General features: G+C 30.1%; 4 protein-coding genes across 4 annotated transcripts; 2 read left to right on the top strand and 2 right to left on the bottom strand.

Moving 5' to 3' along the window:
- Positions 1-276: 276 nt before the first annotated feature.
- Positions 277-5,576, top strand: LOC113399964 (glycerol kinase 3-like). The gene is made up of 12 exons (XM_026639298.2): positions 277-494; positions 565-693; positions 912-1,041; positions 1,128-1,345; positions 1,644-1,856; positions 2,202-2,304; positions 2,731-2,838; positions 3,139-3,301; positions 3,731-3,932; positions 4,269-4,398; positions 5,194-5,286; positions 5,365-5,576. The coding sequence occupies exons 1-12, from the start codon at positions 423-425 to the stop codon at positions 5,460-5,462; spliced, it is 1,659 nt and encodes a 552-aa protein (XP_026495083.2). The 5' UTR covers positions 277-422; the 3' UTR covers positions 5,463-5,576.
- Positions 5,577-6,037: 461 nt separating this feature from the next.
- LOC113399965 (RNA-splicing ligase RtcB homolog) lies at positions 6,038-8,438 on the bottom strand. The gene is made up of 5 exons (XM_026639299.2): positions 8,015-8,438; positions 7,626-7,756; positions 6,856-7,560; positions 6,621-6,785; positions 6,038-6,277 (listed from the first exon to the last, which is right to left on the bottom strand). The coding sequence occupies exons 1-5, from the start codon at positions 8,304-8,306 to the stop codon at positions 6,050-6,052; spliced, it is 1,521 nt and encodes a 506-aa protein (XP_026495084.1). The 5' UTR covers positions 8,307-8,438; the 3' UTR covers positions 6,038-6,049.
- A 470-nt stretch (positions 8,439-8,908) lies between these two features.
- On the top strand, positions 8,909-9,575 carry LOC113399995 (NADH dehydrogenase [ubiquinone] 1 beta subcomplex subunit 11, mitochondrial). Its single transcript, XM_026639340.2, has one exon. It carries the CDS (start codon positions 9,064-9,066, stop codon positions 9,496-9,498), a length of 435 nt encoding a protein of 144 aa, XP_026495125.1. The 5' UTR covers positions 8,909-9,063; the 3' UTR covers positions 9,499-9,575.
- A 901-nt stretch (positions 9,576-10,476) lies between these two features.
- Positions 10,477-13,357, bottom strand: LOC113399982 (uncharacterized). The gene is made up of 5 exons (XM_026639325.2): positions 13,119-13,357; positions 12,498-12,725; positions 12,169-12,301; positions 11,931-12,091; positions 10,477-10,828 (listed from the first exon to the last, which is right to left on the bottom strand). The coding sequence occupies exons 1-5, from the start codon at positions 13,218-13,220 to the stop codon at positions 10,607-10,609; spliced, it is 846 nt and encodes a 281-aa protein (XP_026495110.2). The 5' UTR covers positions 13,221-13,357; the 3' UTR covers positions 10,477-10,606.
- Positions 13,358-14,698: the final 1,341 nt, after the last annotated feature.

The following is a 14,698-nucleotide window of genomic DNA, read 5'->3' on the forward strand; positions in this document are numbered from 1 at the left end:
GTGGTAACTGGCAAACGAAAATAGTAAGCAGGTAAACTTAAAGAAAACAGGACCAATTTAATATAAACTACAATTGTCTTCATAATTAAGACCTCAACTCAATTTTAAATTAAATGTAAAAGATATTATACTTTATTTATTTAATGTCTAAAATTTATAGAAGTTAAACTACATATTAATATAAACAAAACATAACTAAATAATCTGCTGCTACAGATTTCATTGAATTCAGAGAGTGTTATTACTTATTTTATTACCTATTTTGAACTTGAAGTATGATTGTTGACATTTATGTTTTAGGTCTAACTAGATCACTAGAATATAGTATGTACATATTACAGAGAGGACTCTATTCAAATTGGCCTTGATAGTTGATTTATTATTAAAATAATGAGATATGAAATTATTTTTTCTAACGTAACATGCGGGAATTTGGCAAATTTGGTCCACTTATCGGTGCTATAGACGAAGGTACATCAAATGTCAAGTTCTTGGTAAGATTTGTTGTAATATTTTATTATGTTACTAGTACTATAAAATACGTGAATTAAATAAACTTTTTAGGTATTTGCTGCAAATACTTCTGAAGTACTAACATACCATCAAGTCTCACTGAAAAGATTCAGTCCACAAGAAGGATGGGTTGAACAAGATGCCTTAGAAATTTTAAGTGCAGTTTTGGAATGTATTGAGGTATGTAACTATTTTAAAACGAATAAATAATATTTCAATTTAGTGTATATATTGTAAATATGTAACTTACAATGTTTTATTTTTAAAAAATATACCAAATAAACCTTGTCATCTTGTTTTTTGATTAGTAAAATTTTAATTTCTTATCAACATGACATTCATTATGAATATCATTCAATATTTGAGAGTATGTTACATTTGTTATAATTGTGAAATAGGTCACAATAGATAATTTAAGAAAACTTGATATTAATCCTGAAGATGTTGTGGGTATTGGCATTACAAACCAAAGAGAAACAACAATTGTATGGAATTCTACAACAGGGGAGCCATTATATAGTGCCATTGGTAAGTACATAAAATACATATATATATACATATATATATTATGGAAAATTATGAAAACTAAATTTACTAACTATTATTAATTGCAGTATGGTTAGATGTTAGAACATCTAAAATTGTTGATGATTTAATTAAAACCAAGGGAGCACAATGCACAAATGCCGTTACACAGACTAGCGGGCTTCCTCTATCAACATACTTCTCATCGGTAAAGCTAAAATGGTTATTAGAGAATGTTACTGCTATCAAGCAAGCAGTGATAGAAGGGGAGTGTATGGCGGGCACTGTAGATTCCTGGTTAATTTGGGTAAGTTCCTTATTAAAAGCCCTTCAATACCTTTCTGATCATTAGTTTCTAATTTGGAAAACAATAATTCTTTTGATTAAACATTAATTAATCCTTCAATTATAAATAAGAATAATTTATAGTTTTAGCTATGAAAATAGTTTTATAACAGATTATTGGTGCTACAGAAACATATTTTTTTATAAAGATATATTTATAGTAAAAATATATTCTATAAATAAAAATTAATAAAATTTATATAATTGTATAAATAAAATTTTATATTTGTGTCAAAGGCTTAACTATTAAATTTGTTCAGAATCTCACAGGTGGATCTCGAGGAGGAGTACATGCAACAGATGTTACAAATGCATCTCGCACACAACTAATGTCACTCAAAAGTTTACAGTGGGATAAGGGTCTATTGCGCTTTTTTGATGTTCCCATAGAGATACTACCAAAGATTAAAAGTTCAGCTGAAATTTATGGATATATATCTACTGGAGCTTTGCTTGGCACACCAATTGCTGGGGTAATTTTTTTTTAAACAATCTTATATTATGTAAAAAAAATCATATTTTAAATGTTTCATCATTTTTTATAAAAGTTTATTGTTTTTTATCTTTGTGAGCTATTAAGTTAAATTAATATGCTATCCATAATTAAAAACTTTTTTGCAAATTTGTTACAATTTTTTTTCATAAGAAACAGTTTTAGAGCTCATTTTATAAACCAGTTTTTCTCAATAAATTGCTGTAGAATTCTAGTGGGATAAAATCTTGTAGTAAACATGTAATATATTTTTTTCAAAAAATATTACTTGGTAAAATTTTTTATACTTCAATTGTAGTTTTGCATTTTATAATTATACTTGCAGTGTTTAGGTGATCAGCAAGCAGCATTAGTCGGTCAAAATTGTATGAATTTTGGGCAAGTCAAATGCACCTATGGTACTGGGTGCTTTCTGCTCTATAATACAGGTAATTAATAAATATGACTGTTTTTATGCAATCTATATTGTTTTCTTTTTTATAATTGTTGCCTTTATTTTTAATATTTAGATATAACATTTTATTTTGCAATGGCAAAAATTCTTATTATTTTTTATAAAAAATATAGAATTATTTTTGTCTATATATATCTTTTAGTTAAGTCCTTAAGATATAAGATAAACAGCCAGAATAATAAAATCAATATAACAATATAGTATAGATAACTATATGACTCAAGCAAAGCAAGGGCACTGAAAGGGTCAGGACCTTGAAAAGCTTTTGCAATGCAACCAGAATATCCAATAACTCGTAATGTTACGAAAACAATATTCTAAAGATAAAATAAGATTAAACAAAAACCGAACACATATTTCAAACTAAGTGAATTTTTTTATTGAAATTAAATTATTTTAGGAGAATCTATAGTGCACTCTCAAAATGGACTACTCACAACGGTAGCATATAAACTTGGACCAAATGAACCACCTATATATGCATTGGAAGGATCAGTAGCTATAGCAGGTACAATATTATTCCATTGATTACCTAAACATAATTATATCCTTAGGTTCAGCTCTATTTAATGTAGCAAAAACATTTATTTTTTAACAACAATGTCATTAATGATTTTGTATTGTACACGTTTATCTTTAATTTTAACCATGAATTAGCAATAGTTAGTGCTTTCTGTACTACTATTAATATCATGGCTACTTTTTGAAATAACCAGTACCCATAGAATATAGATACACTTTCTGATAACTCACAACAGTAATTTTGTTGTTGTTACTTGTGTTATTAACTTTATATAAAATTATTTAGGCGACACATTACAGTGGTTGCAAGATAGCTTGGGAATATTAAATGATGTGTCTGACACCGAGTACCATGCTGCCCAAGTGACTGATGATGAAGAAGGTAGCATTTGTTTCGTACCGGCATTCAATGGATTATACTCACCGCATTGGAGAAAAGATGCAAGAGGGTACATTTCTATTTTTATAGATAAGAAATCATAAATTTTATACCAAGTTTCGCTGATTTTAATGAGTAGGAATATTTTTTTTATTTCAAGTAGGCAGACACCTTGGTGAATGCAGCCACCTACTGGTAAGTAAAGTAGTCACAGTTTGCCATAGACATTGATGTTGCAAGTATTAACCATCCCTTACATCGCCAATGCGCCACCAATCTTTCGAACTAAAATGTCATGTCCCTTGTACTCACTCATGAAACACAACAATACTAAGTATTGCTGTTTAGTGGAGGGTTGAATATGTAATAAACCTACCCAGGCGGGCATATTAAGCAAATTCCTAACACCAAGTAGTAGCTCTTTTTATCTTTAACAAGAGATAAGAAAATATTTAAAAATGGATCTTCTATAATGTCACTAGTCTCTGTTTCCGCGCAGCGTTATGTGCGGCATAAGCAGTAAGACGCGCCGGCCGCACGTGGTGCGCGCGGCGCTGGAGGCGGTGTGCCAGCAGGTGCGCGCGGTGGGCGGCGCCATGGCGGTCGACTGCGCGCCGCTACGGCGCCTGTTGGCTGACGGCGGCATGGCGCAGAACGCGACGCTCATGCAGATGCAAGCCGACACGCTCGGCGTGGCCGTGGTACGCACTTTACATATACCAAACTAGTATTGCATGTCAAGAGACAATCAATTGTCTATCAATAGTTAAGGTGTAAGCAATAGTCTCGATAGTCTCTTAATATTATTGTGACGTGCCAATACTATCGATGTTATGGATAACTCCTTATGAGCTAATAATACTATTGATAACAGCGATAATATCGATAGTTCTGCAACAATATTACCAACTATATCTTTTGTACTGTTACGTATTGTTTATTAGGAATTACTAAAATACTCGCTGCTCAATAATATAGAATTATTAACTATCCATTAAAATGACCTAAAATATTGGAATGAATTAATTATGTTTTAGATTCGCCCATTGATGATGGAGAGTACCGCACTAGGCGCCGCTATAGTAGCCGGTCGCGCGCTTCGTGTCTGGCCTGCGAGCACGCCCAGTCCACCGGCGGACACGTTCTTGCCATCAATTACAAATGAAGGTAGTTAATGTTTAAATAGCATGCATGTGGATAAATATTCGCAAAATATGTCAATAAACATTTGATGACCTTTTTAAAATTAATGTTTAAAGTTAAAGTTCATTTTAAAACTGCGATACAGATGATAATTTCCTCTTTGTTATGCAACCAAGACACTTTATTATTTAGTCTTAAAAACATATTTACAGTATACATATAAAATTTACCTGACATCAACGCATTAAATTATAACCCTAACAATATAATATGGCGTTTTAAGACCAAACAAATACATTCATTAAATTACGGCTAAATTGAGTCAAATGTTGCCAAAAAAATCATTCACAAAATTATTAAATTATATTAATTAAAGGTGGAGCAGTTTGCCGATTTTACAGGTTATTGAACTAATTTAGAAGATGGTGTTTTACTTTGTCTTAATTTGCATGTAAATAAGTTTGTTCGAAAATTTCACATTTTTATTATTCGTTTTTTCGATAATTTTTCAGCCCTATATTAATATCGTTTCATTTAATGTGATGACGTCAGCGCCACTTTGTATATTAGTTTGTGTGTTTTGGTTGTAGTGTATTGGTTGATGCAAACATTCGAATTGCCTGTGGTATCTAAACTGCATGTCATTGTACGATCCATGGCGATCATTTAATAAAATGATTATTAAATCTAATGATAGTAAAAATAGCCCAATCCTTGCCTTTATTACAAAACAGTCCCATTATATCTTACATCTTAAACATAGTAAAACAAATGAAGTTAATATTCATCATAATGATCAAACTACAATAACCTTTTTAGAAAGAGAAATACGTCGTGTACGATGGGAATCAGCTTTAGAAAGATGCCTGGGTTGGGCTACTGAAGACGATGAGACAACGCAATTAAAATCCGGTATTGTATTTTATTATTTATTTAGTAAAAGTACACGTAAATATCAGTTTTAATGTATGTATATGCTTTTTGTTTCAGATGAAGTTGATTATACAACAACAGTGTTACCATCCGGTTTGTTTTTCCTCGGAACTGCTTTACTAGTGATACTAGCCGATAAAATGAAAATAATATAGAATATAGAACTTCACAACTTAGTCATCAAATACCTCCAATGTTAGTCAATATAAATGCAGTATTAATAATATAATGTTAGTGAAATATTACCATCAATAAAAGGAAATACATAATTTATTGTTTTTATTTATATAATGAAACAAACAACTTATATTCAAGTAAAAAATTTACTTTTACATTAATGATTAATGCGATGAAAAATATGTAGACATATATATTTGATATCATTAGCATCCATAGAAACTAATATTTATCTTATTTCAATTAATAATAATTCTGAAGAAATAAAGACAATTAAATACATAAAATATCATACGATTGCCCACCATGACATCTGTAATCTGCTCGTGGTTAGTAGGGTATCTTATAGAAGCCAGTAAAGTGATCCCACAAACAAGTCCTAATTTTATGAACTAATTAGACATAAAATTAACAAAATGTACCAGGTTATTGTTACAACTTGTTTTTATTAAGATTTTTAGGATATTCTTTAATGACAAAGTAATTTTTTTTATAAAATCTTCATATACAGAATGCTAATGATTTAAAAGTAACGCAATAGTAATATAACAAATTGAATTTTAAATTATCCTTTAATCACAGCAATAGGACGTAATTTAACAGTCTTTTTACTGATACCAGCAGCATGGCATGTGTTTACAACATCAGTCACATTTTTGTAGGATTCTGGAGCTTCTTCCATTACTAATTTTGGAGATGCTACTCTTATAGAAATACCCATACCTTCTAACTTACTTAATACATCCTTGTAATCAATATTTCGTCTAGATTTAGCACGAGATAGAGCACGGCCCTGTAAGTGCAAAATTAACTGGTAATTTTTTTTTTAAATATTTATGGTCTATTGTGTGTTACTATTAAACAAAGTTATATTTATGATATACCCATCATAAGCCTATGTTAATTTATAGTGCCTAGTAAAAAAGTAAGTGAATGACAACATAATTGAAATAATTAGATTTGGCTCTTAATGAGCCACATTTGGTTATATACATAATTCTATGGATTTTCATTTAAAAACATTTCACTAATCTGATTTGTACTCACCTTTCTCAAAATACATTCAAGAAAAACTTAGCTCTAAGGCTCTATTATGTATATTATTATATCATAATAATAAAAAATAATATACTTACAGCTCCATGACATGTGGATCCAAAGGTTTCTGTCATACCCTGGTGAGTACCTGTTAGCACATAACTACATGTGCCCATTGATCCTCCGATCAATACAGGTTGCCCAGTCAATTGGTAATCCACTGGTATTAGAGGATGATGAGGAGGAAATGCTCTTGTGGAACCCTATTATTTATAAGGATTTATTAGTATTTGGTTTAATTTTATACATAATGTTTATATTAAAGATTCTCACCTTTCTATGGACAAGTAAGGTTTTTACTTTACCATCAACAATATGTTCTTCTATTTTGGCTACATTATGAGAAACATCATATATAACATGCATATCTAAATCATCAGGAGCCAATTTAAATTGTTTTGAAAATGCTTGACGTGTTAAAAATGTCATTGAACTACGATTGACCCATGCAAAGTTAGATGCTGCTGCCATTGCTTTTAAATAATCTTGACCTTCAACAGAATTTATCCTGGCACAGGCTAGTTGGCGATCATTAACATCAATTTGATCTCTTTTCATAGCCTTTTCCATCTGTACAAGTGCATCTGTTGCTACTTGATGACCAAACCCTCTACTTCCTGAGTGTATCATTACACATACTTGGCCTATTCTTTCTAAGCCCATCTTGCCAGCAGCAAATTTATCATAAATTTCATCCACAACTTGTATTTCAGCATAGTGATTACCAGCTCCGAGAGTTCCTAATTGTGGCAAACCTCGCTTCTTAGCCCTTAAACTCACTTTAGATGGATCAGCATTAAGCATGCGACCATATTCTTCACAGTGTTCTTTATCTTCAGCCCATACATACCCTTCCCTAAGAGACCAGTCCATGCCCATTTCTAGAGCTTCTTCTAAATCTCTAGCATTCATGGGTATGATGCCTTTGGAGCCCACTCCAACAGGAATATGATCAAATAAACTCTGGGCTAATTGCTCCTAGAATATAATAATATGTTAGTCATACTAATATTTAATTAAATGTTCAAACCAAAAAAACTTACCTTAATTGGTTGAACATCTTTTTCATGTAAATTAGTTCTCAAAAGTCGTACACCACAGTTAATATCAAAACCTACACCACCAGGAGACACAATTGACTTAGGATTAGATGTATCAAATGCAGCCATATTGCCTAAAAAAATTAAAATGTTTATTCAAAATAATAATTCCTTATTTAATAATGCCATATAGTGCTATATAGTTCTCATTGAATTACTTAATATGATGCAATACAATTGTTAGTTTTCCAAAGTGCAATTACAGAATATTGAACAATATATTTCATGTACATTTATAGATTTGCTTACTTACCAACTGGTTAAAGACTTCTTATTAGAATCTTAATCTAAATTAAATTATAACGCTAACACTAATAAAATAGTAAGCATACCAATAGCAAATCCATATCCTGAATGTATATCCGGAAGACCGACAGATCGTCCAACAATTCCTGGCAATGCTGCAACATTAGCTATTTGCTTAACACCTGGAAGAAACCCTCCCGTCATGCCGGGCCGGCAGGAATTCCTTAATTCGTCTAACATGAGCTTTTCTAAGGTACTATTAACGTAAAAAACGCCTTCGACATTCATGTTTGGTTGGAAGCCTTTCTTAATTTTCCAACAATGTGGATTTATCTTTTCTAAATATTTTAATTCTTCGTTATATTGCCTGACTACCATATTTAGTGTTTATATGTACTCGTGTAGTTTTTATTTATTTAAATTAATGATGAAAGCAAAAATCCTGAAATATTGAATTCTTCGATAATCAAATTATAAATATATACTATTTTCAACAGACTTATGGTTAAAAATACATGTGAAACGAATAGATGGCACAATATAAGTTTTACTTTTAACAACTTCAACGCTTGCAGTCGCGGTACTCTATTGATTTAACCGGCGTCAAATTGATAATGATAAATGACATATGACAGCATAGATGTTAACAGTAACAAAATTATTATAGATAATAAATCGTGTCAACTTAAAATAAAATTCAACTAATATGAACAATCTAATATTGTAATTCTAACAAAATAATTTATCAGGCAAGTAAAACTTTTAATCATCAGAATTGTTTTGACTATTTGTTAAGTATTTTTTTACCAATGAATATGATCATAGCATATATTATGAGGATGAAGAAAACAAAACACTGTACTTTATTTTTCATCCATAACATATTAGCCAAGAATATTATTTATTGTGTAAAAATTTGACACTAATCTTTTGTGAATTTTCGGTTTTAAAACCGATAATAAATTTTACAATCACTAAAAATTCTTCATTATCTGTGAATGGTTTTGGTTTCATAATCATTCATGTATTGAAATACGAAATTACGAAAAAATCAAAATAGACTTATTAATTTGAGTAATAAATAAAACGTATAAATCGTTTTAATATATATTAGGTGCGTTACAATATAATTATAATGGCTGCTTTAATAAAACTTCGTCACATGCCTGTTGTACAGAGATCTGCTTGGAATTACTTCACGAAAACTAGTCGCAACATTTCCACTTCAAAGAAGAATAGTGATACGGCTACTACAGCTTGCGATTCCAAAACATCAGAAGATAAAAATTGGGTTAGCTACGGTTTCGATTATACTAGCAAGGAGGAAGATACAAACGCACACCATGCAACCTATTTCTTTTCAGTGACTTTATGTCTTGTCTTTGGAGGATTCGCATGGGCTTATGCTCCTGACGTGCATATGAGGGATTGGTCTCAGAGAGAAGCTTATTTAGAACTGCACCGCAGAGAGAAAGCTGGTCTGCCCCCCATTGATCCCAATTTTATAAATCCAAAGGACATCAAATTACCATCTGAAGAAGATCTATGTGATGTTGAAATTATTATCTAATTTAGCAGTGTTATTTATTACCATTGAAAATGTAGATCCTATGCAATTGATTAGTAAATGATAAATATTTTGTTAAATTTTATATTTCTTTATGTAATCCTTTGTAGAGATCAAATATCATTGTAATATACAAGATTTCCTATTATTAAATCAATAGTGTATTAATTGCATTATTCAAACAACATTTGCTTTACTCATGAAACATATGCTGTTATACTACAAAATGAAAACCAGTTAAAAATACTTAACCCTAGTTTCATGTTATATCTACCAAATTAATAATCACCCTAATGGTTAGATGGTTTAGTTATAGTATTTAACATATTCATTATATAGAACGTATAACAAGTTAACTTTATATTTACTAGAGTATTAGTAAATATAATGAGTATTAATAGCATCTATATGTCATATATACATTTATGTATACTGATCGGTAGTATTAGTAGCATTAAAATTGCAGTTTTGAAATATAAAAACTGGTTTACCTCATGAATGAATACAATGTTTTACAATTTTCGTACTTGTAACATTCTTATAAACATTCACTTTTTGTTTATAGAAATTATTTAGTATCATTATTTACATTTAAGAAAAGTTTTAATTTCCACTTATTAAAAAAAAGTGCTGAAATTAATTAATTCAAAATAAATTAAAGCCTAGCTTTAAGTCAATATCATTTCAGTAAGGTTTATGTTTTATTAATTAAATTAACCAAAATTGCTAGAATATTTAACTACCTACAAGAAATATTTTTTGATACATTTGGATTGTGTTTAACAGTAGAACAAATAGTTAATTCATATTTTTTTCTAATATCTGATTAGTATTTTTCTAAGTTAATTTTAAAAATTAATGTCCTATCTTGTTACATTCCATCCTGAAGAATACCTATATATTTTATATTATATTTATTGTGCAAGGTTCCACCTTTATAAGAAAAAAAAAAATGATTTTAATGCATAAATAATAACACAATTCAAAATGCTAGCAGATCCTACTTGAATAAAGAATATTTTTATTCAAGTCAAATACTACATACAAAATTTATTCAATAAAACAAATTTCATCTTACATATTTATATATAATCATCAGTGTATTGACATTTTATGCTACTTTTATATTAAGAATTCGGCCGCCTGTTAAAAGCGCGTAGGCATTGTCTCCTGTAGGTGCGACCAGAGCGTTAACACAAGCACCTACATTTATATCTCCAGCAGGTTCCAATTTATCTTCTGAGATTTTCCATCGCCTCACGCAACCATCCCACCCACCCGTCCATGCGAAGCCATTGCTAACTGACAAGCTGGTCAAAATCATGTCACTGACCTATAATCACAACTGCTTTATTAGATAAATGCCATCAACCAATATCTATAACTATTTCATAAGAAAAATGTTATATAATTTGTTTTACCGGCCAAAGACTAATCATTAAAAAAAATTGTTGTTTCAAAAATCAATGTAGGTATTTGTAATTTCTCCCTCTGTCAGCAATGACCGACGGAGAAACATGAAATTTAATAATTCATAGCCACAATTTTGCTTATAATAGCTTCCACAATCGTCTGAAAGCTATCATCCAAATCCGCTTAGTAGTTTTAGGCTTTAAATATTTAAAATTATATTTTTCCATAAAATCGTATATTCCAGGCTCTTTGGCCTAGAGGTATTTACATTAAATAAGGTTCTGTCTCTTGAAAATTTTATCGGCAATATTTATTTTTCATTTTATTACAGTAAAACTAATCCGGCATTGTACAGTCTCATAGCCATCTGATTTGAATGTCAGCTGATTTCTTGAGACTTTGAGAGATATTAAAAATGATTCCGAAATTCCACTTGAAAAGAGACAAGTTCAAATTACTTATTGTTGTAACAACTTTGTTAGTAATTTTTACTGACTATCCAAGTAAGTTTAATTCCATTTGTTGTTAGTTTATGACACATTTTAAATTTATTACTTCACTCAAAGCAAATAACAAATATAACAATTATGCTATTAATTTAAAAAAGGCGTTTGATGCGTTTTTTTTTGTGACATGTATGTAGTGGTGCTGTTAGCCTTACTGGCCTTTACAGCGTCACCGGACGTTGAGGCGAGTACTAGACTCAGCCTTGAAATTGGGCCCTTTCGAGCTCGAGACTGACGTTTGTCCTGAGGGTGTCTCCTATGAAATCGCACCTCGGCTCAGAAAGTAGTCGGTTGGACGATGGATACGAAGAGGTTTTCGCTATATATAGTAAAAAAGTGATATTTGTCTCAAAAATAAATAACTAAAATGCTTGTGAAATTATCTACAAATAAGATACGAAAAAATTAAAATAGTATATCCTAGCATCTAAAGTCTGACATAATATCTGTGGTAATCAATACTTTAGTAGTAATTTACCGTAAAAAAGCTATTGTTATACAAAAATTAACTAATACCTTCACTTCGTGTAACTTTTTGAATTTGGTGTCAAGCGAGACATTGTGCAGTTGAATGTTATTGCCGCCTCGACCCGTAACCACTAGGTGTGACCCGTCTATTCTTAAAGGAGCGCGTCCTTCCATGACATGCTGCGTTATAAAGCGTTCTTTGGATTCGTCTGTAAGGAGACCAATGGTATTTAATTCGTCAATAATTTACTTCAGTGTATTCGTTGAATTATTTCAATCTGCATACCAGGTTTAATTTCTGTTACAGTTACGTAAAGGTCTCGTGCAGTGAACATATATGGTGGACTTATCGCTATGTCCTTTACTTCCTCTAGGACGTTATATTTGGCTTTAAAGGCGTTTTCTTCGAAAACATATATCTGAAAATTTGTTATATTTTATTATTTGTATTTACATATATTATAATAAAATTTATTATAATAAAATGAAATATAAATATTTTTAATCTATTTGATTTTAACTATAAATACTTTTAAGTCGTCAGGCACCACCCCGATATAAAAATATACATATTTTGTAATCAAAGAATTATAATTGTTTTATGATTAAACTCACGTTCCCTAATTCATCACCAGCATACACGTGTTTGCCATTCACACATATTGATCCTATATCTCCCTCAGATGCTGGAAACTCCATTGTTTTAGCACCATCAGAAGTCCAAACTTTTAGCCCTCCATCATTAGAGCTCGAATACACCTTGTCTTCATTTGCCGCTAACGCAAACAACTGTACTTCGTGAGCCGTCCATGACGTACCGGGTGTTAGATTATCATCAAAAGTCTAAAACAAAAATAAAATATATTATGGGAAAGAAAATAATAGCATCATAGTACCTTTCTTTTATTTTTCTTTTTGTTTTACTAATAATAGTAATAATATAAAAAAAAATTAAAATGATTATTATTGTATCTCATATAAATAGTTATTTGGTACAAATGAACCTGTAGCAACGTTATATGCTAATTATATAGGAGATAACTTACTTATTGGCACAACTAATTCGTTACTATAATAATTTATATTGTTATTATTTTTATTATTATATTGTTGTGTATCTGTCGTTGATTAGCAAATCACTAATTAATCATGAGGCGTTTTTCGTGTCATATGACTAACGATTAATTTGTATTTAGGACATTAATATAATCTTTATGTTATGGTTGTTTTACTTACTAAAATTGTGCCATTATCCGCACCAACAAACAATTTATTACTCCATGCCACTACGCAAGGTTCCACATCAATTTTAATTTCTGTTTTAATACTCAAAGACATTTTATAATCTTTTTTTCTAAAATTATAACGATAAATTTACAAACGTGTTTAATAACCTAAATATACTAAGTCACTATTGAAGAGAAGGCGTCTCTCACAACGAGACTAAAATAGCCAGGTTGGCTTCAGATATTTGCAGACTTATTTACTGAGAAACTTTCTAGATAAATAAGGAGACAGCTAAAAATATATATCTTAAATTATTAGATAAGAAATAGTTATTTACCAATTTTAAAAAAAAGTAGAATTTAAAATTCTACACAAGTTTAAAAACAACTACTACAGATTTAAAAACCAAAGTCATTGAAAGAACTAATAAGGATTTATTTATATTACTTCTTATTTCTTTGCTTTACTTATTTGTCTCTAGTCAGTCATATTCGTACATTTTTTTTGCAATCGTCGATACATGTACATACTTACTTAAATAATATTAAACTATTAAGTATAAATATTATAATAGTATAATATATATAAGTATCTTTTTAAAAAAAATCTTAATTTGTTATATTCTCGTGTCCGTTTGACCGTCTATTTTTCCGAATCTGCTAAACAGTTGAATTATGGTACTTATATAGAGTTCGATGATACAATTATGGTTGTTTAGCGTAAATAAAATAATTCTGATTTTGGAGAGTAGATTTAGAAGTTTTTTTTTTCAAGAATAATGTTACATCATCATCAAATGAAATATACATATTGTTTATTTCAACTGCAAAAAGCTAGCGTTAATTAAAATACTTTGAATTATAATTGAATATAAAGTAATGAATAGTGTTGAACACCAAATGATCGTGTTTTTTTCATACAATTTGCTTAAAACATATATTTCTAGTATGTATAGTAGGGTTGTACTAACCACAGGCAAACATAAAATAACGAATACTAGAATTACGAAGAATTAACAAATATAAGAAGAGTACCTATTAGGCCAGTTTAATTTGTCACGTAGCGTGAATTGTACTTGAGTCACTCATTCGATTAATGTCCAACGATTATAGATTTTTGTGTGTATAATCTAAGAATTAATTTATCTGCAAAGATTACCTAGAAAACACTCTTCTCTATTATATTGAATCTGTTTTCATTTTACAAAAGAGAGCAATCCGGTCTATTTATAATCTTGGAGCTAGAGACTCTCTTCGGGATGTTTTTAACAAAGTAGGAATACTTACTGTTGCGTCACAATATATTTACAACAATATTATGTATATTCACAGTAGCATTGATCACTTTGATAAAGTCAGTGATAATCATTGTATGTGCACAAGAAGAAGGATAAGCTTAGAACGCCAAGTTTTCGACTCCGCAAAGTCAATAAATCATTCTTGGGGCAAGCTATCAGCTTCTATAATAAAATTCCGCAGACATTTTTAACTTTGCCGTTTCATAGATTCAAGTCAATTGTAAAAAATACATTGGTAATGAGAGCATATTATTCGATACAAGATTATATTGATTATAAAAAAGCGTGGAGT

This window comes from Vanessa tameamea, chromosome 8 (genome assembly GCF_037043105.1).
Source record: "Vanessa tameamea isolate UH-Manoa-2023 chromosome 8, ilVanTame1 primary haplotype, whole genome shotgun sequence".
NCBI lineage: Eukaryota > Metazoa > Arthropoda > Insecta > Lepidoptera > Nymphalidae > Vanessa > Vanessa tameamea.

Excerpts from the sequence above, each read along its gene's own strand:
- LOC113399982 (XM_026639325.2), bottom strand. The coding sequence starts at position 13,220 with ATGTCTTTGAGTATTAAAACAGAAATTAAAATTGATGTGGAACCTTGC. Across the intron at positions 12,726-13,118 it reads CGGATAATGGCACAATTTTA|ACTTTTGATGATAATCTAAC; the intron begins GTAAGTAAAACA and ends TTTTTGTTTTAG. Across the intron at positions 12,302-12,497 it reads CTGGTGATGAATTAGGGAAC|ATATATGTTTTCGAAGAAAA; the intron begins GTGAGTTTAATC and ends ACAAATTTTCAG.
- LOC113399965 (XM_026639299.2), bottom strand. The coding sequence starts at position 8,306 with ATGGTAGTCAGGCAATATAACGAAGAATTAAAATATTTAGAAAAGATA. Across the intron at positions 7,561-7,625 it reads AAGATGTTCAACCAATTAAG|GAGCAATTAGCCCAGAGTTT; the intron begins GTAAGTTTTTTT and ends ATTATATTCTAG. Across the intron at positions 6,278-6,620 it reads GATCCACATGTCATGGAGCT|GGCCGTGCTCTATCTCGTGC; the intron begins GTAAGTATATTA and ends TTGCACTTACAG.
- LOC113399964 (XM_026639298.2), top strand. The coding sequence starts at position 423 with ATGCGGGAATTTGGCAAATTTGGTCCACTTATCGGTGCTATAGACGAA. Across the intron at positions 3,302-3,730 it reads TGGAGAAAAGATGCAAGAGG|CGTTATGTGCGGCATAAGCA; the intron begins GTACATTTCTAT and ends GTTTCCGCGCAG. Across the intron at positions 5,287-5,364 it reads GACAACGCAATTAAAATCCG|ATGAAGTTGATTATACAACA; the intron begins GTATTGTATTTT and ends TTTTTGTTTCAG.
- LOC113399995 (XM_026639340.2), top strand. The coding sequence starts at position 9,064 with ATGGCTGCTTTAATAAAACTTCGTCACATGCCTGTTGTACAGAGATCT.